Source organism: Nicotiana tabacum, chromosome 23, assembly GCF_000715075.1.
Source record: "Nicotiana tabacum cultivar K326 chromosome 23, ASM71507v2, whole genome shotgun sequence".
Lineage (NCBI taxonomy): Eukaryota > Viridiplantae > Streptophyta > Magnoliopsida > Solanales > Solanaceae > Nicotiana > Nicotiana tabacum.
In genome coordinates, this window is record NC_134102.1 from 19,149,796 (window position 1) to 19,176,983 (window position 27,188).

At 35.7% G+C, this 27,188-nt stretch overlaps 1 protein-coding gene across 1 annotated transcript; it reads right to left on the reverse strand.

Annotated features, from left to right (window-relative positions):
- Positions 1–16,370: 16,370 nt before the first annotated feature.
- LOC107818851 (diacylglycerol kinase 5-like) lies at positions 16,371–26,805 on the reverse strand. The gene is made up of 13 exons (XM_016644901.2): positions 26,522–26,805; positions 24,972–25,196; positions 24,530–24,652; positions 24,260–24,388; positions 23,866–23,951; positions 22,677–22,800; positions 21,838–21,886; positions 20,804–20,886; positions 18,995–19,062; positions 17,936–18,010; positions 17,638–17,725; positions 17,328–17,444; positions 16,371–17,010 (listed from the first exon to the last, which is right to left on the reverse strand). The coding sequence occupies exons 2-13, from the start codon at positions 25,182–25,184 to the stop codon at positions 16,690–16,692; spliced, it is 1,476 nt and encodes a 491-aa protein (XP_016500387.1). The 5' UTR covers positions 25,185–25,196; positions 26,522–26,805; the 3' UTR covers positions 16,371–16,689.
- Positions 26,806–27,188: the final 383 nt, after the last annotated feature.

The following is a 27,188-nucleotide window of genomic DNA, read 5'->3' on the forward strand; positions in this document are numbered from 1 at the left end:
TTAGTGAATCTATTAATCGGATCAGTGGACTTCAGATAGGTTGTGCTTACTTTTTCCTTTTTTCTTTTCGGGATTTGTTTTGCCATTTTTTTCCTGCATCGTTTACTTTATTTTTGTCTATCACTTTTAGTTTTTAGCTTTAGTTCGTATGGCCTATGGAAGGAGAGCCTTGGAGTGGAGCAACAGTTAAGTTGTTTTCGTGTGACTTATAGGTCACGAGTTCGAGCTGTGAAAGCAATTATTAATACATCTATTAGGGTAAGCTATTTATATTACAGCTCTTACGGTGCGACCCTTCATCTAACTTTACGTGAGTAAGTGATACTTTATGCATCGCTATGCCCTCTAACTTCTAATGGTCTATAAAAGGGGTTCTCTGTCGTTGAATTTATAATGTTCACTCTTTAATAGTTTGGTAGGAGATATTTTGTCTAAATTTTCAAGAGTATTATCACTTTTAGTCATTTTTTCAATTTTCAAATGGAACAAATAATGGGCCATTTTTAAAAGTACAAAATGGAATTCAAACTAATTAGGTACTAGTAGTATCTAACTTCATTTTGGACGATTTCGACTTAATTTGAGTGAGTTTTGTGGTTATCAAAGAGCAAAACCGACGAGTGACAAATTAATCACTTTATTATTATTAATATATTTTTACAAATTAATCAATTAAACTATATGTCTAAATGACAAGAGAAATTTTTATTTCATGTGTCACATAACTAACCTTGTGCGAGGCTTCCTTTTCAAGTAATAAAGGAGCCTCACTCGTATAAGTAGTGTTGGTCATGTAAAATATAAAATAAATCTTATATGTCAAATTAGTCTCATTTTTCTCAACTTTGTTAAGCAAATACACCCCCTCCCCCCCCCCCCCCCAATTGTATTTACTCCTCTCGGCATTAATGTGATATCAGCACTCTTCCCAAAAAAAGTTAATTTCCAATTAGAAAAGAAGTATAAGCAGGGGTTAAATGGACGGATTGAGCTGATTTTATGTTGATCAAAATGAACTGAGTCAACAAATCAAAATGAACTGAGTCAATAAATGGGCGGATCAATGACCTGCCCAAAAATAACTTGGGCTGAAATGAGCTAGATCAAGTTAGGCTAAAATTTGGGTCATAGCCCAACCTGCCCAACTCTTACCAAACTTTAATTAATGCGTATTATTTTCTTATGAATTATTTAATTATAATATAAGATTTTTTTTCTTTTTTAACGTCAAATATAATATATTAAACAAAAAAATTATTTTAAAATTATTTTAGCAAAGTTACTTATGGATAAATTTGTGTTAAAAATCAACCCAACTTTAGATGGGTTGAAATGAGTTGAGTCAAAATGGACTGAGTTCAACAAATGAGCGGATCAATGATCAACCCAACCTTGAATCGATTGGGCAGGTCAAATAGGTTTGGGCTCAAATTATCATCTACTCTGTTGAAGTATGAGTAGATTTCCAATTATACAATTTATCTTTGTGGGCGTCCTATTATTTCTTTTAAAACAAAATAAATAGGAGCAAGGATAGAAATGCCCCACCAGCATAACTTAATGACCCGACCATGCCCCCAAATACTCAATTATGTTAGAAAATTTGGAAGAGCAAGACAATACAAAAAAATACTCAAAACTCACAAAGAAGAAAGTGGATGAAAGAATGATTTCTATTCAACTTGATTTGCTCCAAACAGTGTTTTAAAAGGCGTGGGCGTAAGGCGAGGCATTTTACATATGCCTTAGCGGGGCGCAAGCCCCGAGGCGCAAGCCCCATAGGTATTTAATTTTTAATATTTTATAAAATAATATAATGACAATAAATATTTATAAACATGTAAAATTGCATAAAATTCAAGAAAATTATATATATGTGTTCCATCCCCACAAAAAACTAATCAAAACAATCTATTATATGTTACTTACAAGCACAAGTAATTTGAGTCTAAAAGAATAAAGTTTTCTATATGGAGGAACAAAAAGGATGATTAACCTGCAATTTGAACTTTGAATTTGCTGCTATGAAGAAGAATGTAGTTCTCTTTGTATTGGTAAAAAAAAATTAAATATTCGTTGCTTTTGGGAGATATTAGCAGACTAGCGGACAAGATAAAAATTGGAAAACCCATGAATTAGGGCTTAAATCAATAAAAAAAAAGGTCTTTACTTTTATATTTAATACTTTTGAGTTCCTTTTTAAACATTTTGAGTAATTACCAAACTGACTTTTGAGAATTTGGGTATTATATGAAGGACTAATTCAATAAATTTTATTTTAATTTGAAAAAGTCTTTAGGCTTACTCCTTACTAAAAAAAACGCGCCTCGAATGCCCGAGCATACGCCCCGAACGCCCGAGCGTATGCCCCAAATTGCGAGGCGTAAGCCTCTTGAGACTTTCGCCCCACACCATCGCCCCGGGGCGTTTTTGGTACGCCTCACCCCGGGGCTCCCCCTAGAAACGCCTTTTAAAACAGAGGCTCCAAATGGCTAGGAATACAAGATTATTTATAGAAAACATCTTTCATGTATCTAGCCTACACTACATGTAAATATAACAACTAAGTCAACACCTCACATCTTTCAGGGTACATGGATGACACGACTAGACATTGTATCTTTCAAAGTACATCAATGTGTTCATACTCTATTACATATACTAAATTAATATTCTAGCTTATGAACAAATGTAAACAAATGTTGTAACGATCCGACTGGTCGTTTTGATTTCTAACTCGTCATTCGGCGGTTTGAAGCCTTAAGTAGCTTCACTTTAAGTTTTATGACTTATACGCGTAGTCGGAATTAAATTTCGGGAAGTTTAGAGTTGATTTGGAAAGAAAATTCTAAATTCAGAAGCTTTAAGTTGGAAGAGTTGACTAAGGTTTGACTTTTGAGTAAACGACCTCGGAATCGGGATTTAAAGGTTTCAATAGGTTCGTATGATGATTTCGGACTTGGGCGTATGTACGGGTTGAGTATCGGGTGGTCCGGAATCATTTCAGCGCTTAATATGGAAAGTTAGCATTTTGAAGATTTTTGAATTGCCTAAGTTTGGTTTAAAGTGGACTTTGGTGTTATCGATGTCCGTTTGAGGTTTCGAGCCTTGGAGTAGGTTTATATCGTGATTTTTGACTTGCACGTAAAGTTTGGCGTCATTCCGGAATGTTTAAGTATGAATTGGACGCGTTCGTCAAAGTTTGAATGTTTGGATGTTGAAAGAAGGTTTCGATCGTCGATTCGTAGTTTTGATATTGTTTGGTGTGATTTGAGGCATCGAGCAGGTTAGTGTCATGTATTGGGACTTGTTGATGTAATTGGACGGGGTCACGGGCGCTTCGGGTGTATTTTTGAGGGGTTACGGGTCATTTCGCCATGTTTGAGCTGCTGTTTTTGAGGTCTGGTGTGTCCTTCTTCGTGTTCGCGAAGAAAGGGTCGTGTTCGCGAAGGTCTGTGGGGGGTGTTTGGACATTTTTTCATCGTGTTCGCGATTAGGGGTGCGCGTTCACGAAGCCTTGGGGGAGGCAGTGCTTCGCGATCACAAGTGGGATTAGGCGATCGCGTAGAAGGGCAGGCAGGAGGTGGGCACCAGAAAATTGTTCTACGCGTTCGCGTATCTGGCATCGCGTTCGTGAAAGGACGGAGGAGCCGGTCACCGCATTCGCGACTCGTGCGGTCGCGTACACGAAGGGGAGTTTTGGAGCTGGAGCAGGATGCTCTTCGCGAACGTGAGGGTTACGCCGCGTTTGCGATGAAGGAAGCGTTGGGCAGTGTCATTTTAAAAATGAGGGTTTAGCTAATTTTCACTTCATTTTCTTCATGGGAGCCGACTTTGGGAGTGATTTTGGAGCATCATTTTCATCATCAACCAGGAGGTAAGTGATTTTTTCTCATTATGAGTTAAATACATGAATTATACATGGATTTGAACATGAAAATTGGTGAAAATTATGAAATTTTGAAGAAAACCTAGAATTTAGTATTTTTAGATTTTTATCACGAAATTGGACATGAAATTAGGAATAAACTATATATTCGTGTTCGTGGTGTTATGTGTAATGATTATCTTCAAGAATATTTGGAATCCGGGCACATAGGCTCGAGGGTTGACTTTGTTGACTTTTCGAGCGGAGTTGAGAATTCTTATAAATTGTTAAATTATACGCATTGGAGTATATTTTGATTGATTTGCACATTGTTTGACTAGTTTCAGATCGATAGGCATTGGTTTGAGGTGTTATAGAGGCATTGGAGTCGGTTATGAAACTTCGGAGCGAGGTAAGTCTCATTTCTAACCTTGTAAGGTGGAATCTACCCCCTAAGTGATGTAATTGTTATGTGCTGCTAGTTGTGGGTGATGCGTACGCACGAGACGACGAGAGGCCGTACGTAACTAAAGCATGTTTATGTCCGGGTAGACTTAGTACTTTATCATGTAATATTTGAATTATTTGAACTCATTTTTTCTAGCTTAATTAAGTGAATTTATAATTGAAATTGATTTAGGAATATATATTAGGCTGAGCCTTATCACCTTGAGTTGTTGGCAAATTATTTGATAAAAGGTAAATGGTATATCCACTTTATGCTCATGTACTTGTATTGTAAGCACGTGACTCGTAATTCGATAAGTTCCTTCCTTTCTTGTGGAGCGAGCCGAACGCTTCGACAATGTACATACCACTCTGAATCGGGCCGTACGACCTCGGCATAATCGTGCGTAATACCGCTAGGAGTCCGAAAATTCATGAGATTTCCCTTTTATTGAGACCTGGCATTTATGTGGTATTCCTTACCCATTCGAGACTACATTTGATATTTCTGATTTGTTGAGATAACATATGACCTTCGAGAGATTTATATTGCCAAAAGAAATGTTGGAGGATTATGTTAGTTACCGTTTTACCCCATTATTACTGTTGTGCTTCATATCTGTTTATGATTTATCATACTGCTTTATTGGACCTCTAGTAAGTGTCGATGTCGATACCTCGTCATTACTTCTCCGGGATTAGGCTAGATACTTACTGGGTACTCATTGATTTGCGTACTCATGCTGCACTTCTACACTAAATGTGCAGGATCTGACAGGTTCATTTGGTGGTCATCTTGGCGCGTAGGCGCAGCTGCTGGGGAGACTTTATGGTGAGCTGCATTCCAGACTATGTGTCGCAACCCACAGAGTCTTCATCGTACTATTTACTTTATCCTGTCTTATTTACATTTCAGACAGATGTTGTATTATTATTGTACTCCTTAGTAAATTCTCATGCACTTGTGACACCGGGTTTTGGGATATTCTAGTTGATGCTTACAGATTTGCATATTATTATCACTTTTTATTTTTATGCATTACTAATTATGGATGTACCCGTGATTTTAAAGGTGTAAATTTTCTTACTTAATAAAATTTATTATTTTGAAAGTAATAAAATGAACAATTAACGTGATAGTTCATCGTTGGCTTGCCTAACGACGATGTTGGGCGCCATCACGACCTATAATGGGTTTTGGGTCGTGACAAATGTAAAAAAAGTTTATTATTTTTACATTTCAACATCACTCCTTAAACTTGTTTCATCACTCCAAGAACCTTCCTTAGCTTTTGAAAAAGCTCAATCTTCAACGACTTAGTGAAAATATCCGCAATTTGGTCTTGTGACTTCACGTGCTCAAGCTCCATAACTTTATTTTCATGTCCTTCAACCTTGTAGTCCAAAGGTTGATCGATGTAAACCTCTTCCCCTAAAACGCCATTCAAGAAAGACGATTTTACATCCATTTGATGAATATTTCATTGATTTTGAGCTGCTAAAGAAATAATAAAACGAATTATTTCCAAATGAGCAACCAATGTAAAAACCTCGTCACAATCAATACCGGCCTTTTGCTTGTATCCCTTGGCAACCCATCTTCCTTTGTACCTTTTCACCTTACCCTTGAAATTTTTCTTCAACATGTACACCCATTTGACACTAATAGTGCTTTTGCCTTTTGGAAGTGTGACTAATTCCCAAGTATCATTCTTCTTGATTGCCTTGATTTCTTCATCCATGGTATCTCTCCATTTGGTATTTTGGACAGCATCTTTATAAGTTAAAGGTTCGCTATCCACCAACAAACAAAAGTGAGTCAAATCATATAAATCATTTCTTACCACTTTCGTATTTCATACAACTCATAAAGACTTTTATTTTTTTGAGGCACTTTACTTGAAGAACTCGAACTTGACTCATCTTTTTCTTGAACTTGTGTTGGAGGTGTTCAAGGTGGTGTGATAGGCTGCTCCACAACTTCTTTACCATCATCTTCATCAAAGAAATGACTAAAAGAGTAATCTTGCTCTTTAGTTTTTCATTCCCAAGCATTATCTTCATCAAACTCAACATCTCTGCTTATGGTGACCTTGTCATTTCTTAGATTATATAATTTATAACATTTAGAACTTTGATTATTGCCAATGAAAATATACCTCTCACTTTTATCATCAAGCTTGGACCTCTTTTCATCCGGCACATGTGCATAGGCAATGCTCCCAAAAACTCGCAAATGAGCAACTTTTCGCTTGAAACCACTCCAAACCTCTTGAGGTGTTTTGGCACGAATACGCTTTGTGTGACACCGATTTGATAAATACACTGCACAAGCAACTGCTTCAGCCCAAAACTCCTTTGGCATATTTTTGCTCTTCAACTCTGTTCCATATTGAGAATAGTCCGATTCTTTATTTTCACGATGCCATTTTGTTGTGGTGATCTTGGAATAGTAAAAAAGTGACGAATTCCACTATTTCACAAAAAAACTTTGAATTCATTTGAAGTGAATTCTCCACCATTATCGGACCGCAATGACTTAACTTGATAGCCACTTTGTTTCTCCACCATGCTCTTGAATTTTTTGAAAGTATCAAACACCTCAATTTCACCTTCAAAAAATACACCCAAGTTTTTCTAGAAAAATCATCAATGAAAAGTAAAAAATAATTACTTTTACCAAGTGAAGATGGCTTGATTGGTCCGCACACATTCATGTGAATCAACTCCAATTGATATCGGGATCTAGTCAAAGACTCTTCAGGAAAGCTTTTTCTTGCTTGCTCTCCAAAGAGACATCCTTCGCAAAGTTGGCTCGGATGATCAATAATTGAAAATCCATTCACCATACATTCTTTCTTCATCAACCTTAGACTATCAAAATTCACATGACCAAATCTCATATGCCAAAGCTAAGATAAATCTTTGGTACATGAAAGCAAACTCCTTGTAACATCACTTTGAAGGTTTAAAACAAATATTTAATTATTAGCCATAGGAACTTTGGCTAACAATCTCCCATTTTCATCTCTCATCAACAACTTTTTATCTTTCAAATGAATATCATAATTTTTCTCCAAAAGTTGTCCTAATCTTAAAATATTGCTTTTCATCCTCGGTATATACAAAATATTAGAAATTAATTGGTGCCTACCATCTTTCAAGCGGATTAAAATCGTATATTTTCTTTTGATTTTAACCCACGAAGAGTCTCCAAAAGTGATGTTTTCACCATTCAATTATTCAAGCTCCACAAATAAATTCTTCTTTCCACAAATATGGCTACTTACACCGGAGTCAAGGTACCATTGATTTCTCTCTACACTTTCTTCTCTTTTGCAAGCGAGAACTAAAATGCCATCTCCATCTTCATTTTTGGTCTCCATACAATTATTCTTTCTTCCACATTATTTTTACATTCCCAGAAAAAATGATCAAATTTATGACAAGTATAACATTCAATATTAGACATATCATATCTTCCTTGATTTTGCCTCCATCCTCTACCTCTTCCACGATCTCTTCCTTGTTTAGAGTCTTGGATCCTATTTTCTTTATTTGGTGATTGGCTACCACCTCTTCCTTTTCTACCACGACCTTGTCCTCGTCCACAGCCTCTTTGTTGCGAGCCATGCCTTTCATCTTTCTCCTTGAAAGAAAGTTTTGTTTGCAATGCTTGTTCAACCAATTCTTCTTTCGGTTTCTTCAACTTTTCTTCATGTGCTTGCAAAGAACCCTGTGAGTTCTTCAATGGTCATGCTATCCAAGTCATTGGACTCTTCAATAGCCACAATAATGTAATTAAATTTTAAATCAAGGGATTGTAGTATTTTTGCAACGACCCTATCATCACTCAAGTCTTCACCATATCTCTTTATTTGATTTACAATAGCCAAAACACTTGAAATATAATCCGAAACGGATTCAGATTCCTTTATATTCAATGATTCAAACTCTACTCTTAAGGTTTGGAGACAAACTCTTTTCACTTTATCCAAACCTTTAAAGGAACTTTGAAGAATCTCTCATGCTTGCTTTGAGGTGGTTGCATTTGCAACCTTCTCAAACATCTTGTCATCCAAACTTAAATGGATGAGAGTTAACACTTTTGATCTTTCTTTTTAGGCAAAATACATAAAGAGACACCTAAAATGGGCCTAGATGTCTATTTCACACTCCAACTTACCAGGTTATCATATAGACACTAAATGTTGGTTTTAGTGTGTCAAGTAAACACATGTGTCTTGGAAGGTAAAATGCGTGAGGCACAATCGCTCCTACGTGGATAAATGAACCAATCAGAATTTAACACGTAGACTACACGTGGTTAAACAAAAAAAAGTGATAAATAAAAACGAAAATGAAAATCCAAAAGTAGACCCCACCCAACTAATGACATGTGTAATTTTAAAATAAAAATTGTCACCTATATTTATATTTTAAAAATAAAAATAAATACAATGAGAAAGAAAAAACTTAAACCCTTCTAGCTTCCTTTTCGCCGTTCCTTTCCATCACCCCCCTCCCCTTCCCCCCACACCTGCGACTCATTCGTCTACTTCCTCATTTAGTCCATATCAGCACTCCCTTCCCAGGTTCTTCTTCGTCCTCTCCTCTCTCTCCAAATTTTTTTTATTTTTTTCTGGCTAGGTAGATTGCCGGAGAAATTTTCCGATCAGCACTGTCGCGGAATTGGTTTTCTTTAAAGTTGTGACGATTGATTCATTGTAGTGGCCAATTGGCGTGTTGTTCTCAACCTCCTCAGCAGCAGGAATCGATTGGCATTGGTCTTGGGCGATTTGGACCACTGGAACGCCATCTCCGACCAACTGGAGCTCGCCGGAGAGTTGCAGGTCATCAGAAGTGGCGATTCCTACGGTGAAATCTCCTGATTTTTGGTGGAGAGGTAGTTCTTGGTGTGGAGAACAATCTCCACGGCTTGGAATTGCAAGATTGATTGGAGAAGAAATGTCACTTTTTTTGACTTTAGTAGTATGAAAACAATCCCTATGAAAACACTTTTTTGGTGTGGAGAAGAAATGTCGCTAGTTCTGTAAGAGTGATTCAACCGATTGAATGGTAAATTTTTTGACTTAGTAGTATAATTTAAGAATTAACAACCTGGGTACTGCTACACTATTACATTTAAAGGTTTTAATGGTGCTTTAATAGTGGTTAGCTAACGAGAAAGATGAAGAAGAATGGTAGGGGCATTTGGGGTGAAATAAAGGTAATTTATAGGGGTAAAAAGAGAATTTCACAATACTTTTTTTTTAGTTGAAAACGCGCTCAATTGCGAGGATAACACACGTGAGGGTAGCATGTGGGCTGGTTAGGACCGGTCCCGACCCAGGATCGCAAGTCCAAATGGGCGGTGGGCCTAAACGGTCCTAACCGGACAGGACCAGGACCGTGGGGAGGTGGGCTGGGTAGTGGGCCAGTCCGATAGGCGAGGCCCGCGAGACCGGGATCGGTTGGGACCGAGATCGGCTGGGAAGTGGGCCAGTTCAAGCGGTCCTAAACGGGCCTATTCGAGCCCAACAGCTAATGTTTTTTTTTAAAAAAATCTGCCACATTATAGCTGTTATGACATTTAAAATATGGCCGTTCTACCTGCCAAAATAGTCGGTGGCTATTTATAAAATAGCCATTTAATCCCCTCCAAACTTTGTTTTAACCCCAAACTTTTTATAATTACACTTTTTTTCTTATTTTCAACTATAAATACCCTCTCATTCTTTCATTTTTCTAACAAAATCATCAATCTCTCTCTAATTTTCTTCTATAATTGCTTACTTTATTGTTATAATTTGTACAAAATTGTGAAGTTGGTGAATTGAAGTCTTCAAGTCTTCAACGATAATTAATTTTCAGCAAGTTGTTTGTCAATTCGGTAAACTCATTCCAACTCTTAAGTTTTAATATTATAGTTTTGTTTGTTTTATTTACTTTGTATTGCTTGATTAATTAAGATGGCTTATTCCTTTAAAAAAATATTTAGTAAAAATAAGGAAAAATCCAAGAGTGGTGAATCTAGTGGCCAATCTGTTCCTCCTCCACTTCCCCCAGCTCCCCGACCCAAACCTGTTACCCGTCCTACACCTCCTATTCTTGATAACGATAATAGTTTATTACAATTTACCGAGAGTCAATTTTGCCATAATATTGCACCCAGTGAACAATTAAACCATGAATATATGAATGCTCTTTATTGTAATCCAACTATTGATGAAAATGATGATGAAGAAATAGATTTTGATGAAACGCAACTTGATGACGATACACCCACTAGTCCTGCTCCTGAAGTTAACCCAACTAATAATAATCCAAATGATGCCCTGTCTGACCCTCATGTTACTACCTCTATTTTTTCTAGACAACCTTCTAAACGGGCAGAAACATCTGTTGTTTGGCCATTTTTTACTCAACTAAGAGAAAGAAATAGGGCTAAATGTAAAACTTGTGGCAAAGAGTTAGTTTTTAAATATGTTGGGGGGGGGGAGGGGGGGAGGGGACGAGAAGTTTGACTAGACACATATTGCTACACTCTCAAGATAAAGCTAGATATTTTCGTATGAAAACTTTGGCCGAGGGGACAAGTGCACCTAGTCAAGCCGACCTTAGTACCGGGTCAAATCAATTTCAACCGGGAATTAACACTGTTACCGGTGATATTTTATATTATGATCCCAAAAAAGATCGGGAAGAATTGGCAAAAATGGTTATTGTTATGTGCTTACCCTATAGTTTTTCTTCTAACCCTCACTTTGTGCATTATATTAGAAAAATTTATAATCCTACTTATAAAGGTTTTCCTCGCACAACCGTAAAGAGCGATATTTATAAATATAAACATGAATATGAACAATATTTGCGCTATTTATTTACTCATATAAATTGTCGTGTTGCTATTACAACTGATATTGGTAGAAGTAGTAATGGCTGTGATTACCTTACTGTTACCAGTCATTGGATTGATGAGGATTGAATAATGCAAAAGCGCATTATTGCTTATAGAATAATTAATTCACGTCACACAAGGCAGTTTATTTCTAGCACGGTTAGGGATATTTGTAGATATTTTAGCATTAGTGATAAAATAATGTCAGTTTCAATGGATAATGCTACTAGTAACACAAATGCTATAGCTTTGCTTACCACTACACTAAGTCCTGCATTTAGTAACATTTTTCATGTTAGATGTATTTGTCATATTTACCATTTAATTGTGGGCGATGGCATGCGAATTTTAAATGTTGAAATTGAAAAGGTTAAAATGGCTCTTAATTGGTTTTCTTATTCAAACCGTAGAAGTAAACTTAGAGAATATTTTAAAAGATGCGATGAATTTGGCCTAAGAGAAAGAAAGGTTCCTAAACCTTGTCCAACTAGATGGAATTACATGTATGAAAGTTTAGTTGTTGCACATGAATATAGAAACCCTATAAACTCAACGTTTAATGCTCATGTAAGTGATGATGATGAGCACCTTACAAATGCGGATTGTGCTAATATTAAAATGCTTGTAAATTTTTTAGAAAAAATTCATATTACTACAAATGAATTTTCTGCGCAATATTATCCTACTATTTCTAACTGTTTAGTTTATATTGCAGAATTTACAAATTTGTTTGATCATTTTTTAGAGGGTGGGGAAATCTATCAACTTGCTATTGATTCTATGAGAAAAAAATTTAAAAAATATTTTTTCCCTATTCCCCCTATTTATGGTGTTGCTGCATTGTTAAATCCTACTATGAAATTAGAAGGTCCTCAATTTTGGTATGAAACTGTTTATAATGGTTTAACACTTGAAAATGAGGAGTTGTCTAAACTTCCAAACGCAATAGCCTCAATTAAAATAAATGTTCAAACTATTTATAATGCTTATCAAGTTGCATTAGATCATACTAGACCAAATGTTCCAACTCCTTCTTCTTCTAGTTCTCAATCATCTAAAAGAACTGCAGGAGTAAGAGCACTTAGTGCTTAGGCGGGGTTCAGGGGTTCTCAAGGTTCTAGTACTAGTGATTTTTCACAACTAAATGAGCTTGAAGTTTATTTGTCACAGGGAATTGAGGAAGTGAATCCCAACGGCTCCTTTAATATTTTGGAATGGTGGAAGGACAAAGAAAAATACTTTTCGATTCTTTCAAGGATGGCCCGGGATATTTTAACTATTCAAACTTCAACAGTGGCATCAGAGGGCGCTTTCAGTCAAGGAAGATTTCAACTCGGTGATTATAAAGCGTCTATGAGGGAGAGCTTGGAAAAATCAGTACTTTTCAGAGATTGGATCCGTTCGGAAAGAAGAAATTTTAGACTTGCTGAATCAAAACCAGAGGTAGACGAAGCTTACGAAGAAATGCTAGCTGAACTTGCGGAGGATGCTGCTTCGCCCGGAAGCGGTGATGACTAAGCTTCTTTTCCGCCACCACCAACGAAAATTCCTTCGGACCTTGAAGGATTTATAAAATTTGTAAGAGATACCATGTAACTTATATGAACAAAAATTAATATGTAGCTTGTATTTTGGCACATCTTGATTAGTGTCTTTTTCTTCTCAATGGTGGTATTAGCACCTTGTTGTGCTCATTCCATAGGGGGGAGGAAGACTAAGAAAGATATTGCCATATTTTTTTAATGCTATAATAAAATTATAACGCATTGCTTTGAATATCTCTTTAAAATATTTTTGTCTTTAAATTTGAATTAAAAAATTTAGGTCACAATTCTATAATATAATTTACAAGAAATTGCCTTAGATATTGTTATTACAATTTTTTCTCTAACTTCTATAAAAATAAAAAATAAAAAATAGAAAATATCCATGGGGCCCACTTAGGCCCGAGATCGGCCCACTTAACCCGGGACCGTTAGTTCGTGGTCCCGGTCCCTGGCCGGTTCCAACATGAAGCCCGCGAAGCCTGGGACCACTTAGGACCGGGCCCACAAAGCCCACTTAGGACTGGGCCCACAAAGCCCACTTAGGACCGGGCCCCGCTCACATGCCACCCTTACGTGGTGCTATGTCAGATTCAGGTGTTCACGCGATATAAAGTGTCTATATGGTCATCTGGTAAGTTGGAGTGTGAGATACATCTGGGGCCAACTTTAGGTGTCTCTTTATGTATTTTGCCTTCTTTTTAAAGGCAGCATCATCTTCCGCTCCATCACCTCCGATTTTCACCGGTTCCCAAACATCATAGGCACCAAGCAGCCTTCATCCCGATACACCAATTTCCATAGTTCTCTTTTGTGAGCATAGGAACTTGAAATGAAGTTCCACTACTATTTATCATTTTCTCTCCAAGTTTGGTTGTCTCTCAAATATATCGGCTATAATATCACAATGTTAGAAAATTTGGGATATCAAGACAATACAAAAGAACACTCAAAACTCACAAAGAAGAAAGTGGAGGAAATGATGATTTATATTCAACTTGACTTGCTTCAAATGGCTAGGAATACATGATTATTTATAGGAAAAAACTTTCATGTATCGAGCATACACTACATGTAAACATAATAACTAAGTCTACATCTCACATCTTTCAAGGTACATGGATGACACTACTAGACATTGTATCTTCCAAATTATATCAATGTGTTCATACTCTAATACATGTACTAAATTAATATTCTAGCTCATGAACTAATGTAGACAAATATAAATAAATATAAAACAAATTTATTATTTTCATATTTCAACAAATTATACTGACCATTCTCCCAATATGCTCCTAGTTTTATTTATAAACTTTTTGATTATTGATTCAGTCAAATAAAAGTCTTTGTTTGAGTACAACAAAAGTTATACAAATAACTATGGCTTATTTTAGACTATAAGCTTTTAGCTTTTCTTCACTTCTTAAACTCCATACTATCACACAAATTGGAACGGTGGAGTACGAAATAATCAAATGAATACTATGTTCAGGCAAGAGGGGAAAATGCAGATATTCGATTAAAAGAACTGAAATAGATTCATTTTTGCTGGAAGAAAACTATGATGCAGAAATTGACACAGAATAAAGCTACAATATTTACACAAAATTTAGTTAGTTTGGACCCCAACAGCTCAAATACATTACAGTTCTCAGCGACTCCTCTGCTAGTTTTCGCCTGTTATTAGCACTGCCCGCGTTCCCTTCGTTAGCTCCTTCTGCAAAATCTCCTTTTCCCTTTTTGTGTGACGAATCAGTAGAGTACTCACGTTTCTGGAACCTATCTTTGACTTCTGTAATTGCTTCTTGTGCTAATGTTTGCTGTAGTAGGACTTTGCTCATGTTTCTTACTATATTAAGAAATTGCAAGTTTCTAATTCTGATGTGGAGAGTTGTTTTGAGAAGATATGGATATACAAATATAGATGTTGTATAAAGGAGTCAGTGAAGCATTATATATGCAACTGCAGCAGATATTTGATGAAGGGGAGCTTTGGAGTAACGGTAAAGTTATCTCCGTGATAGGTCACAAGTTTAAACCGTGAAAGTAGTCATTAACTCTTGTATTAGGGTAAGTTGTTTACATCATACTCCTTAGAGTGCGACCCGATGCTTAATTTGTACATTAGGCTATTTTTGTTTTTTGGCAGCAAATACCGTTATCTCCATGTGACTTATAAGTTCAAATTGTGAAAAGCAGTCATTAATCTTTGCATTATGATAGACGGTCTACATCACATTCCTTGGAGTGCAGTCCAATTCTTCGAATCCTGCATGAATACGAGATGATTTGCCCACTTCTTCTTTTTTTCCGGAATATTTGATGATACAAATATACAAAGTGAAAAGCAGTATGTGCATGCGCTTGAGTATTTTTTTTTATGCTACCAAATTAATTTATTATTGACAGTTACCCCTTTATAGTATGTTTAGGACGTAAAAATATCTGACACTCCGTGCTTAGCCGTTAAACTCAACATTAATATTCTCTCTGGGAGGACAGTGGAAGGCTTGCAGCTTGTCAGAAGATTCGGAGTTATCACTAGCCAAGAAATTTATATGCATTTGTATATCCTATCTCAGAGTCCCTAGGTTTTGAAAATTTAGTAATTTTACATATAAATTCATGTTGCTTCTTAGTTATTTTCTATATCTCAATTTATTTATTTTTTCTGTCTGTTCTGAAAAGAATATTTATTTTTTATTATAAATAATTTAATTTTAAAATTTTTATTTTACTCAAGATGATTTAAAGCGAAACAAAAGTCTACCGACATATTTTAAGCCATAAGTTTGTCAAGCTTTCTTTTTTAAATTCCATGATCAATCAAATACGGTACATTTTAAAACAAAGAAATGTACATTTTAGAATGAAGATTATCCAAGAACTGCATTGTCCCCATGTCGTCTCCACAGGTATTGGAGGATATTAGCACGTGAAACCTTTTTATAAGCTGGTTTTATATTACAACGGTGGTACTTCATTAGGGTGTACAAGGGATAAGATGAACACATAGACATGTCACGAGATTCGAGAATATCTATGTTTGCAAGTGGCTGCTTCTTTTCTTTTTCTGTGCTTATAAAGAATTTGCATAAAAAGGGACTTGCAAGTTGGAATATAAATCAATTCTAAATCTAATTTAATCGGGCTCTAATATGAATATCGTATATTAAGTGAAAAATAAAAAAAATATACAGTCTATCCATGTCGATAATGTCATCGTTTTACCTATAGTCTGACCGATTTTGTAAATTACACTAACTCCCGACAGTTGCCAACTACCCTTAATTAGGATTGAAATGCCCTCGATCGATTCCTAAGATTTGCCTACTTAGTGTGGTAGTAGTATTATTTTCTTCTCCGAAAACAGCAGAATTCAATTCCCCACCTTGTGATCCCCTCGCCCATTTTCCTTTGAAAAAAAAAAAACCCTCTATTTTGTTCTGCACCACAGTTGCGTAGGGCTGCACCCTATTTCTATTGCTTGTGAAGCAGAAGCAACAGTAACTTAGGGGAACACTCAGAAAAACATAGTAAGCACAAAATTTGGATTGGTATAAATCTGGACTGTGGTGAGTGGCTAAAAAAATAGAAAATGCACAGATAGATAAAATGTGATTTTTCTGAAATTTCAAGTGACAGAAAATGCAAGTTTAAAAACCAAGAATTTAGGCTCAAACATTTGCCTATAAAAGGTTTACTGTTCATAAATAGAGAGAGGCCTTCAAGGTTCTCCAGTATCATATACCGAGTAATTCAACTAACACATTTACACTAAAATTTACCAGGAAATTCCCTATGCAGATACTGAAATGTCAATGTCATTATATCGCACACGAACCATCATTTTTCATCTACTACACCACAAACTTAATATGGAGGTTGTGGTAGAAGCAAACTTTGAACGACGAGAGATAACAGAATCAACTGAGATGAGAAATGTCAACTTCATCAGGAATTTTGAATGTGTCTGCTGCCCCAAACTTCCTCTGCTCTTCCACCACCGAATCCTCTTCACCACTATCCCCGTCATCACCATCATGATTGACGTGGTTTGAAGGGTCGTGCGTACTTTTGGATCTGCAACCATGGGTTGCAAGCATCTTAACCTGGCCAAGATGAGCGATTTCTACCACAACGGTGTCATCATCTACAGGGAGGGGTTGCTTCCATGGTTCCCCATCAATCCTCATGAATGTGTGGTCAGCTGCGCCCTTATGGAACTCAAACCGAATTCTATGTGCCTACAAACAGGGTAATTGAACAAAAAATTCAAATGATATAGTTGCACGTCTTGGGAAGTTCTATGGATCTTATATTCAATCAGTTCAGCTTTTTCATCCTAGTACGATATTCAATTAGTTCAACCTTTTCATCCTAGTACGTATTGATCTTATATTTAATCAGTTGTAAGGATCTTATATGCAATATGGAATTTAACATGTGGACCACCTTGCACCAACTGACGATTGATCACTGAATAATAACACCTGATTGCTACATATGATTATGGTATGTCCATAAGCACTTATATTAATAAGAACAAATTAATATCCCAAACCTGTGCAAGCCGCGTCCCATGCCCATTTGGAGCAAGAAGAACCATTCCATGCCAAGCATCTCTAAAGCCCACAACTTCAAGATGGCCATCATCAACAAATGGTGGAGTCAAGTCCCTCTGTCCATTACAATGATTAGCACATGAACATGAATATAAACTTGAGCAGGAAAAAGGTGAAATAGATAAAGTTTTTAAGACGGAAATCTATTGATATCATCACACACGCACATACAAAAATCTCAGACATGTGAACACACAAAGAAAACAGAAAAAAAATGGTAGATGGCGGAAGAAGCAATCGAGTACATACATCTCGACGCTTGTTACTATTTGGTGTTCCCCAAGGATTCAGTCCACCAGAAAAGCTAGGCAGGTTTAGGCAAACAATTGACCTGATACTGCAAGTACAATCGGACAAGAAAACTGTTTATAACTCAAACGTTGTCGTGTTTAGCAATCAATTTGCAAAATCTAGAGATAGACGCAACAGTGCAGCCTGAATTATAATATAGGAGAAAGCCAGAATCTTTTATTTGAATAGAGACACAAAAAAGAGACTATCTGGTGCTCCTCTAAATTTCCTACATTACAACAAATAATAGATGCACCTGTGAGGGATGTGAAGGTCCTGCCATTCACCTTGCTTTTTCATTATCTTAACCTTGGCCAGTTGAGCTATGTTCCTGCAGCAAATGCAAAACCGTATATTCTCATAACATATCCATCAAAGAGGTGATGGTAAAGATAATGAATTCTATCAATATTTACTTGACCATTGTTCTTTCCTATTGATATTTTCAAAAGCATGATCACTCTCCTATTTGCATACATTATCGGCAGAAGTTATGCACAAATCAGGAAATCCCTGATAGCTGCGCAATTTGAAGTTTTTCCTTTCTATATCTCATTGTAAGTTGTCCTGTTGCTGGGCATGGGTACGTAAGCAAGAATTCACAATTTACTGCATTTACTTAAGCAAGGTTACACAAACTACTGCAATTAAATATAACTGACTGCTAGTTATAATGTTAAAAAACTTGTACAGTGTTTAGAAGAGTGGTTCTTTTAAGAAAGTGGACATAATTTTATGACATACTAAAAAAGAAAGTAGAAACTGAATGGAACAAATCCCTACAAATGAAATAGGGATTGAAAGAGTAAATATTCGCCCACGAAAACTTTTTTTTATTGCAAAATTTAGGACAATACAATAAAGGGAGGATCTGACCCATAGCAGTTACTGAGTTCTTCACAGATTATGGGTTTTCATGTTTCCAGTTATAAGTTAAGGGAAAATACACGAGTATTTAAAGTTAGCATAAAAGGAGAAGGCACCATGCAATAATGGGATATATATTAAAAGCTGAGTAGGAATAAATTTCTGAAAGTTAAGTTGGGTGTTCAATCCTACAAAAATGCACAAAACATTTTTGACTATTTGATAGAGTTATGATATTTGACCCAGCCACCACCATTATTAAATAAAAAAAATATACATATAACGAAGTCTTCTTGGTTATCTGAGGAGAGTTAACTAAATTGATCGTATCTAGCTAATTAATTTCCTTAGGTACTCGAAATGGCAGAGATTCAATTACAAGTATTCAAATTTTCAGAAAAAAAGGGATCTACAAGAAGTTATGTATTAAAATACACTGCAGATTCACCTTGAAGAAGGATGAAAAAGGGACGCAAAAAACCATCCTTGTGTACATCCAAGCCTTGCATATGTACTCTAAGGAGAAAGCCAGAAAAACCATAAGGCAAACTTCCACAAGTGATACCTAATGTAGAAGAATAGGAAATGCATGTTCACGATGTAATACAGGGTTATATAAGCAAAGAGTAAAGCAGGAGACCAAAGGCTTTTAATCTCGGAGAATGCTAAACCACTACCTCAAGCAAAAAAAGCACAACAACTTCATTTAAGCATGAACACCGACACAAGAGAATCAATTACATTTACTTATAAATATTAAGCTGAACAGATATCCATTTTCTGTTAGTACACAATGTCATAGCAACAATATTGTCAATGTTCTTTAGCAATTTTAAATTGGCCCATATAGCTAAACTGTGTTAACAAACTTACATCATTTAGTACTATTCTATTTGCAATTTATTATGCTTTGCTTTTTCGTTTTGGATAAAGAAGAAAATGTTATGAAAATAGTGAGTGAAAAGTAAAAAGGGAGAATGTCCTTAATTACATAACAGATAATGCAGTTTAAATACTGCTGGTTGATTGATATATATATTTAATGATATTAATGGTCATATACACAATCAAGAATGGTCATATACACAATGACAATTAACAGAACAAAAATCCGTCGATATGCAAATCAACACTAATCCAAAATGGCATCATCTTAAAATGATCCTGCCTTGAGGTAGCAATACTAAATTATTCACAAACTAGAATGAAGTGGAGAATATACCTCCCCACCAGAATATTTTTGGTCAGGCAATCAATTAAATGCACTTTCCATTTCTTCACGTGTACAAACTAACTTTCAAGAAAATGATCCCTCTATCGTATGCCAATTATTTCTATAGAATTATCATGCATATTCTTCACGACTAGAAGCCAAGTCCCTCGAGATCCTAACAATGACTCATGACATTGATTCATGAGGATTGCTAGAAACAAGTTTCTCCTAAGACAAAGATGGATCACAGGTTAATGAAAATAACACAACAAGTAACATGAACAGAAACGGATGGAAAACAGTCCCCATTAGTGTAATAGATCTTAGAAGCAAAATGTATAGCCCAACTATGAAACAAAATGACATACCACTAGGAAGCAAAAGCTCCATAACTTTGAATCTTCTCATAGATATCTCTAGTAATCGCACACCAATTTCCCTCTCAAACTTGAATCCAAAATAAACTAGGAAAAACCTTCTTAAACAGTTCCTAACATCCTCCTTTTATTCCAATCACCTAATCCTCTAATGACCTAGCTTAGGATAATGAGAGCTTCTCTTTTGCATTCTTCTCTAGTCCATTTTAAGCTAAATTTTAAACTGTCTTCGGACTCAACAAGGGAGATATAAAGCATGAGGCCCGATCTCTCCGTATCTTAATAAGCTGACATCCATAACAAAATTAAAATTCTGAAAACCTTTTTCTTTCACCCCATGTCTGAAAAATGAAGATGCAGATTAGCCCTTCCCAGAGATTGAAGATGGGCAAGAACCATTGCATCTTCACCTATAGGTTTTGTGAGCTCAGTTAATTGCTAACCTTCACAATAATTTTGCTTTTTCTACTTTTTCGGGTAGCACAAAACTCAAACCTATTGAGTATATGAAAACTAGAATCTTTCCCAATAAAGAGGCGTTACTGCGAAAGGACACACATGATCAGACAATATATGAAAATGGAGCCAAGTCATATTAATTCCTCACATTAAAGAACAAATATATGAAAATGGAGCCAAGTCTTAATCCTGACGTTCACTTCAATACCTGATTGATAAGCTGGTTTTTGAATTTTTCTGGATGCATCTTTCTTTCTGAATGAAATGCATATGATACTTGTGCATCCATCCCTGATGACACAGAATTTAATATTAGATGTAGTACCAGATAAACAATAGTGCAAGTAGCATAGTACCTTCAAACTACACTTGGCTTTCAGTTTTTGGCTTGAGAGCCACCTTATTCATGTCAATTGTCAACTACAATACTAGGTTGCTTTCGCATCTAAATAGATGTTGTTATTCACTAAAATCATTGGCCAATGCAGGCTTTCTGGGTCGCATTACCGCTGACTTATTCCAAAAATTCATCAATGATCAATAGCTCCTTTTCAGTTTTATAATACAAAGAACTTCCTTTCTGGTTTCAAAATTTACATTAGAATTAATTGAGAACAAAACCATCCTAAAAGTACAGAGGTTATTCAAGTCATGACACAAGAATTGGTATTTAGAATGCTCACCTACCAATTATAGCTCATAACTCACGAAAATTTAATATTTGGCTAATAAATTGGAGTTCTTATGAAATGAAATACTAAAAAGGAAAGGTTGGTGGGTTTCTTAATTAGCAGGAATGCACCTTGAATTTTGACAGTTAGATAGGAGGTCAATGTAAGAAGGGAAATTTATTTGGCCTTAAAAATAGGTGCAGTGGTGGTACTCACTTTCACATTGGTATAAGTGAGTTAAAATTGATCTGCACTGGTAACATTTACTCAAAAGATTATACATATAAAAGGGGGAAAATTAAAGTTTAAATTGTAGCAAGCTTAAATGTGGAAAAGAATTCATTTCTTCACTAGTTAAGACAGTTTTCTGTTTTCTGTTTATCATATATTTATGATTAACCACAAGATAGTATAACACTATTTTGCAAACTGCTTGTCTCAAAAAGGTAGCATAAATAATTCCAACCTCATGTAAGATTCCTATTTGATCTTACCAAATATGGCAGGAAAAAAATGAAAATTTTGGATGGCTTTCAAGAATGTATTTCACAATCAGGAGAATATGCCTTACCCATGCTGAAATAATTCCAGAATCCTCCACGAAATGTATGGTATCCTTCCTGTGGGATATTAAATAGTTTGATAATAGTTAAAAGAAAAAAAAAGAAAAAAAAAAGAGAAAAAGAGGAGTTTATCCTCTTCATTTCAACAAAGGTAAGGCTTTGTACCAGACAAGAAATGAAATGAGTCTCAAAACCCACGAATTACACATGCATGTGTCACCTAGTTATTTAATCAATTTAGAATTTGAGTAGGAATATCACAGTGGAAATACATACCAAGCCTGAAGCTGCACCTCATCGGTGCAAGTAAATGCATACAAACCCACTTGGAAAATTATTAAGTGTATTGAATGTGGAAGCAGTATACTTATAATAGATTCAGGTTCCTATGTGTTGTAGTCTTTCAATTTGCATTATAATCAGTGGTAAATTTGCGCCTTCTTTTCTAGTGAAGATTATATAGAGTATTTCAATTAAATGATTTACATTCAAAAAGGAAATAGGTCAATAATTAGCACACTGCAAGCCATTGTAATATATGAATATCCCAATCCAACCACATCCTCTTTTCCAAATGAAGATGCCTTTACCTTTACTATAGAAAAGGAAAAGAGCGAAAACAAAAGAATGGCTTAAGATAATATCACAATTTGATTTATGGAGAAGGAGCTCCATATCATCATAACCAGGTTTTCATACAGTCAAGGGTCACAAAGAACGTGACACCAAAAAGAGAAGTACACTGTGACAGGGACCTTAGCCACACATGATAGATGGAGCTAGACTAGTATGATTCTGTAATTTGTTCATGTTAGAAAACAGAAGTTCCATTATATATAGCTCTTACCACATTAAGATCGTCAGATGAAGACACCCGGTGAAACGCATGCAACGAATGAGGCAATTCAAGTGGTGCAATAGGATCACAAGAACCCTCTTTTGGTGCTCTCATCCTCATTAGAATGTGCCAACTGCTTTAACAGAAAATCTTTCAATATTTGCTGATTGCTCTCAATCAGTGTCATCAATTAAACTATAAATCACATATGTTCTGAATACAGTATAAAATAAGACCAATCATCAAACCTTAATAAGAATATCCAATAGAGCAGTACTAGAACTACCACATAACTACTTTTTGATAGAGCAGAACTTCCATAGAACTTAAAAAGTTGTGAAGTTCTGAAATAGTTTGTCATGGTTGTGCAATATTATAGCTAAAAGATTAATATCCGACATAAATGGTATTTTTAAAACTATGTCTATTAGTTTTCGAACATATAATTGTCCTTAACACGGCCATAAAGCAAAAGAGTTTTGGAAATATCAACAATGAGGGATTGCTAATGTTACTTCTATTTTGTGAATTAAGTTTTCATGTTACCAACTTTCTCACTTTAAACAGAATATCTACAAAATATGGCCCCATTTAATAGTGCACGAAAGAATAAAAAAGGGCGTATATCCTTCTAGTATCACCTTTTTTGTTTACTGCAGAATAAACTACAGACCTACAAATATATGAGCAACTAGACATCACGTACGCCATTCCAAATATCTTTCAAATGTGTGCTAGACTTTCACGATTTCATCAACCGGATTAGCATACTCATCTATCCCAACTTATGACTCATGAACTATTGTCCAATTCCGCTGGAAAAAAATATCTTTAAGAAAGATAAAAAGGAATAGTACAGATAAGACGTAGGGCCTACTCTTTTACTTCTCAATATTACTTTTTTCCTTTTCTTTTCATTCTAGAAAAAAAAAAAGATAAGAAACATTTTACTACTCATGATCCCTACATGATCTGCATTTACATTCACTATAAATTACTCTCATCTCAGTAACTATAAACGGGATACTCAAATTTGGTTAGAGCATACAATAACTCCAGTTTGAACCAGCCACCGGCAAGACTCCTGAAAAATTGAATCTCATTTCAAGGGATCAAATTTCGATTTGAACAGCTCACAGAGTCACTTTGATATACATGAACATACTCAAAGAATATTGGACCATTTGAATGGAGTAACCTGTCTATCTTCATTTCTTTTGCATCCATTACTTGCTTCATGAATGAGATAACCGAGTTCTTGTCAGTTCCTGGATTCTTCTTGCCCTGCCAATAACCACAAAATGCATATTACATGGTGTATCATCCTCTATGGATACACATCAATGCAATACAGATGAAATAAACTTGAAACCAAGCAACTAACTTGAGCGAGACCGTCTATGTGCTGGTTTGTCTACAAGAGTTTCATGTGATTAATTGTTAATTTCATGATAGCATAAGCTAAACTAAGAAAGTAATTACACAGTGAGATAGCAGTAAGCATTTTAAAACTTCTCACACAACTCTACTGACAGCAATCATTGACAGAAAAAGATATCCAAAACATATTGAGCTGTTCTAAAGATCCTTACCCAACCAAAAGCAAATGGAAGGTTGTTTCCAGTTCCCAAAGGCACAGTAGCAATTGGTGGTGGCTGAGATAGTTTGAGATCAGATACAACTCCAAGAAGCCAGCCAGCTGTGCCATCTCCACCTGCAACCTAATAAACAATTGTGTCAGTGCTATATACTACAAAGTAATCATCTGGTAAATACTGATCCATCACCATTGCTTAGAAATAAGAAACTACTTAAAAGAAACTCTTTAGAAATAATAAACTACTTAAAAGAGTTGTACTCACAATTATCCTCAGTCTCTCCTCAAGTTTGGTGGCAAATTCATCACCATTGTTCTTTAGCTTTTCTAGATTCAAATACAGTCTCCGTAAAACACTATCAGGGGTTTCTTCTCCCAAATCAAAAACCTGAAAAGTTAGATGCAACTATATGAGAGATCTGCTTAAAACCATGAAATGAGAACTGAAAGAACAGAAAAGACAAAATGATATGAGAGAGCCATACTACTTATATATCAGGCTTAAAAAGAAACAGAGAAGTGGTGTTTCTAAATTCTACACCCCATTAAAATATGGTGGTACTGTTCACAACCTGACCAAAAGTTCTATGACTTTTCAATTGAGAATTGGTAAAAGATGACTCAAAACAGAATTTATTTCAATTTCTCTCACACACTTTACATTCAACAAGCTTTGGTATGTGAATCAAGGCAACCGGCTTCAATACCTGATATTTGTTAAGAAGTGATCGATATGTATGAAGAAGATCTCCACCAAGTTGACCTCCACTTTTAGAGTTGATGAATACTAGCACAGGGCATGTAGGTACATCAGGCAACTGTAAATCTTCACTCTGACTTGCATCCGGTGCAAGTATATAGGTAGGAATATAGAACTCTCTCTCTAGGTTTCCGTTGGAGTTGCTTTCGGGAGAGGCCATAAATAATGTTACCTGCAGACCAAGAGGAGTTGGCGTAACCAAATTTAGGATAAGAAGAAACCACCGCGCCAGTTCATTTACATGAATATGCTACTTGTTATATGTACAGTCAATCAAACAATTAATCAATTATCCCTCAATTTCAAATTAGTTAAACTCGGCTATATGAATCCTCTATATCCATGTTTTCTTCAATGGCGGTGTTCGGGTCACCTTTTGTGCAACTCTACTCATCCACCCGTCAGCCTGCTAAAACTCACAAGAGTAGCTGCCAGGTAAACTTGCATATCAAGGTAGGACTAGGTGGGCTCATACTAAGTATTGTAGGTAGAATTCGAACTTGAGATCTCTAGGTTATTAATCCTACATTTCAATTACTCAGTCATCTGCCATCCCCTTAGGCATATGAATCCTCCATTTCATAGTTTTAACTATTTTACGTGGTAATTAACTTACTACAACTCTCCTCCTTAATCAGGGATTCAAAAGGGCTATCTTTTTCACATAGGTGGAGACGCGGAGTTATATAAAAGAAAAAAATGATAAAAATGAAGAAACGATAGCTAGGGAATGAAGTCATTGAACGTATAGAATTAGGGTATTCACTTTGCGTAAAACTCATAATAGGACATTTAATAACACATATTGCGTAGAAGATGTTAAGAATGGATAGTTAACCTAACTCAACTCCAAAAGGTAGCCGAAGTGGCGAGAATTGTCCAAACCACATAAAGAGAATACAATCCATACCCTCAACCAATGAAGGACTCTAATACCTATCACATGCTCCGGGCTAGATATCTGGAGCATGGATGATATATCATGGAGCCCAACATTGCCGCATTAGGTAACCCAACATCAGGATGAATCTAGCGTTTTCGCTCTAATAATATGTTATGAAAACTGACTTTGAACCTAATTCAAACCTAAAGCTGCCTCAAGCAGTGAGGATTTCCCAAGAGCATATAACGAGACTACAATCAATACTCTCAAATAATACGGGATACCAGAAGACACTGAATTTTCATATCCAATAGGCCAACATTTCCTTCCAATATTCAAGAAATAAAGAGTGACACATACAAAAGTAGGCACTCATTTGGCTAGCTAAAAAGCCGAAAAACAACAACATTTTCAGGAGGAGATCAAGTAATTACATCTTAATATGCAATTTAAATAATAAACAACGATAACGAGGAATGCAAATAGATTGATCACGCGAAATTGATGAAATTAAAACTTGCTTTTGATTCCAGTCATACTAAAATAAATAATAGATAAAAAAAGCAAAGCGAATGATTTTGGTTGAGAAATAGGGAGCGAAGAGAGAATTTTACCTGAGAAAACAGAGGATTATTTGATTGAGAAATTCCAGCGGAATCAGAATATGCAACAATTTTTGGGAGGAGAATTGACTTAACTCGGATCTAAAATTAGCCAATGAGAATGAGAATTAAATCAATTAACAGAAGCGTGATACAGACATGGGGGGGGGGGGGGGAAGGTTGACTGATTATCAGATATTTAAGGGACAGGCAATTATGTAAATAAATACATATTAATTGTTCACATGGTTTCGACTTTTCGTTGGTTAATAACTTCCTTTGCTAAGCAACTCATGAGTCATTAGCATGTGGATATTATTATTATTATATAATTAAGGGGAGGCGGGAACTGAAGAGCTATGAATTAGTTGGATACGTGTGTGCGCGTTTTTTTTTTTTCTTTATATTAATTTTTTAAAACTTTTCTTGCATATGAAGTTATGAACTAGTTAATAAGGGGGAGAGAAGAGAGGACAGTGGAAATTAATTTCTAATTTATTGTGTGAAAGACAATAAATTACTAGGTTAATTTTAGTATTTTAATCTTGTAGATATGCAATTCGGTTAAGTTATTTCAATCTGATTCAATTATTTCACTTTATTTGGGTTAGGTCTATTGTCTCCCCCACCCTCTCTTTTGGGATTAGCAATCTTTTCAAGTAAATCGATAGATAGAGTG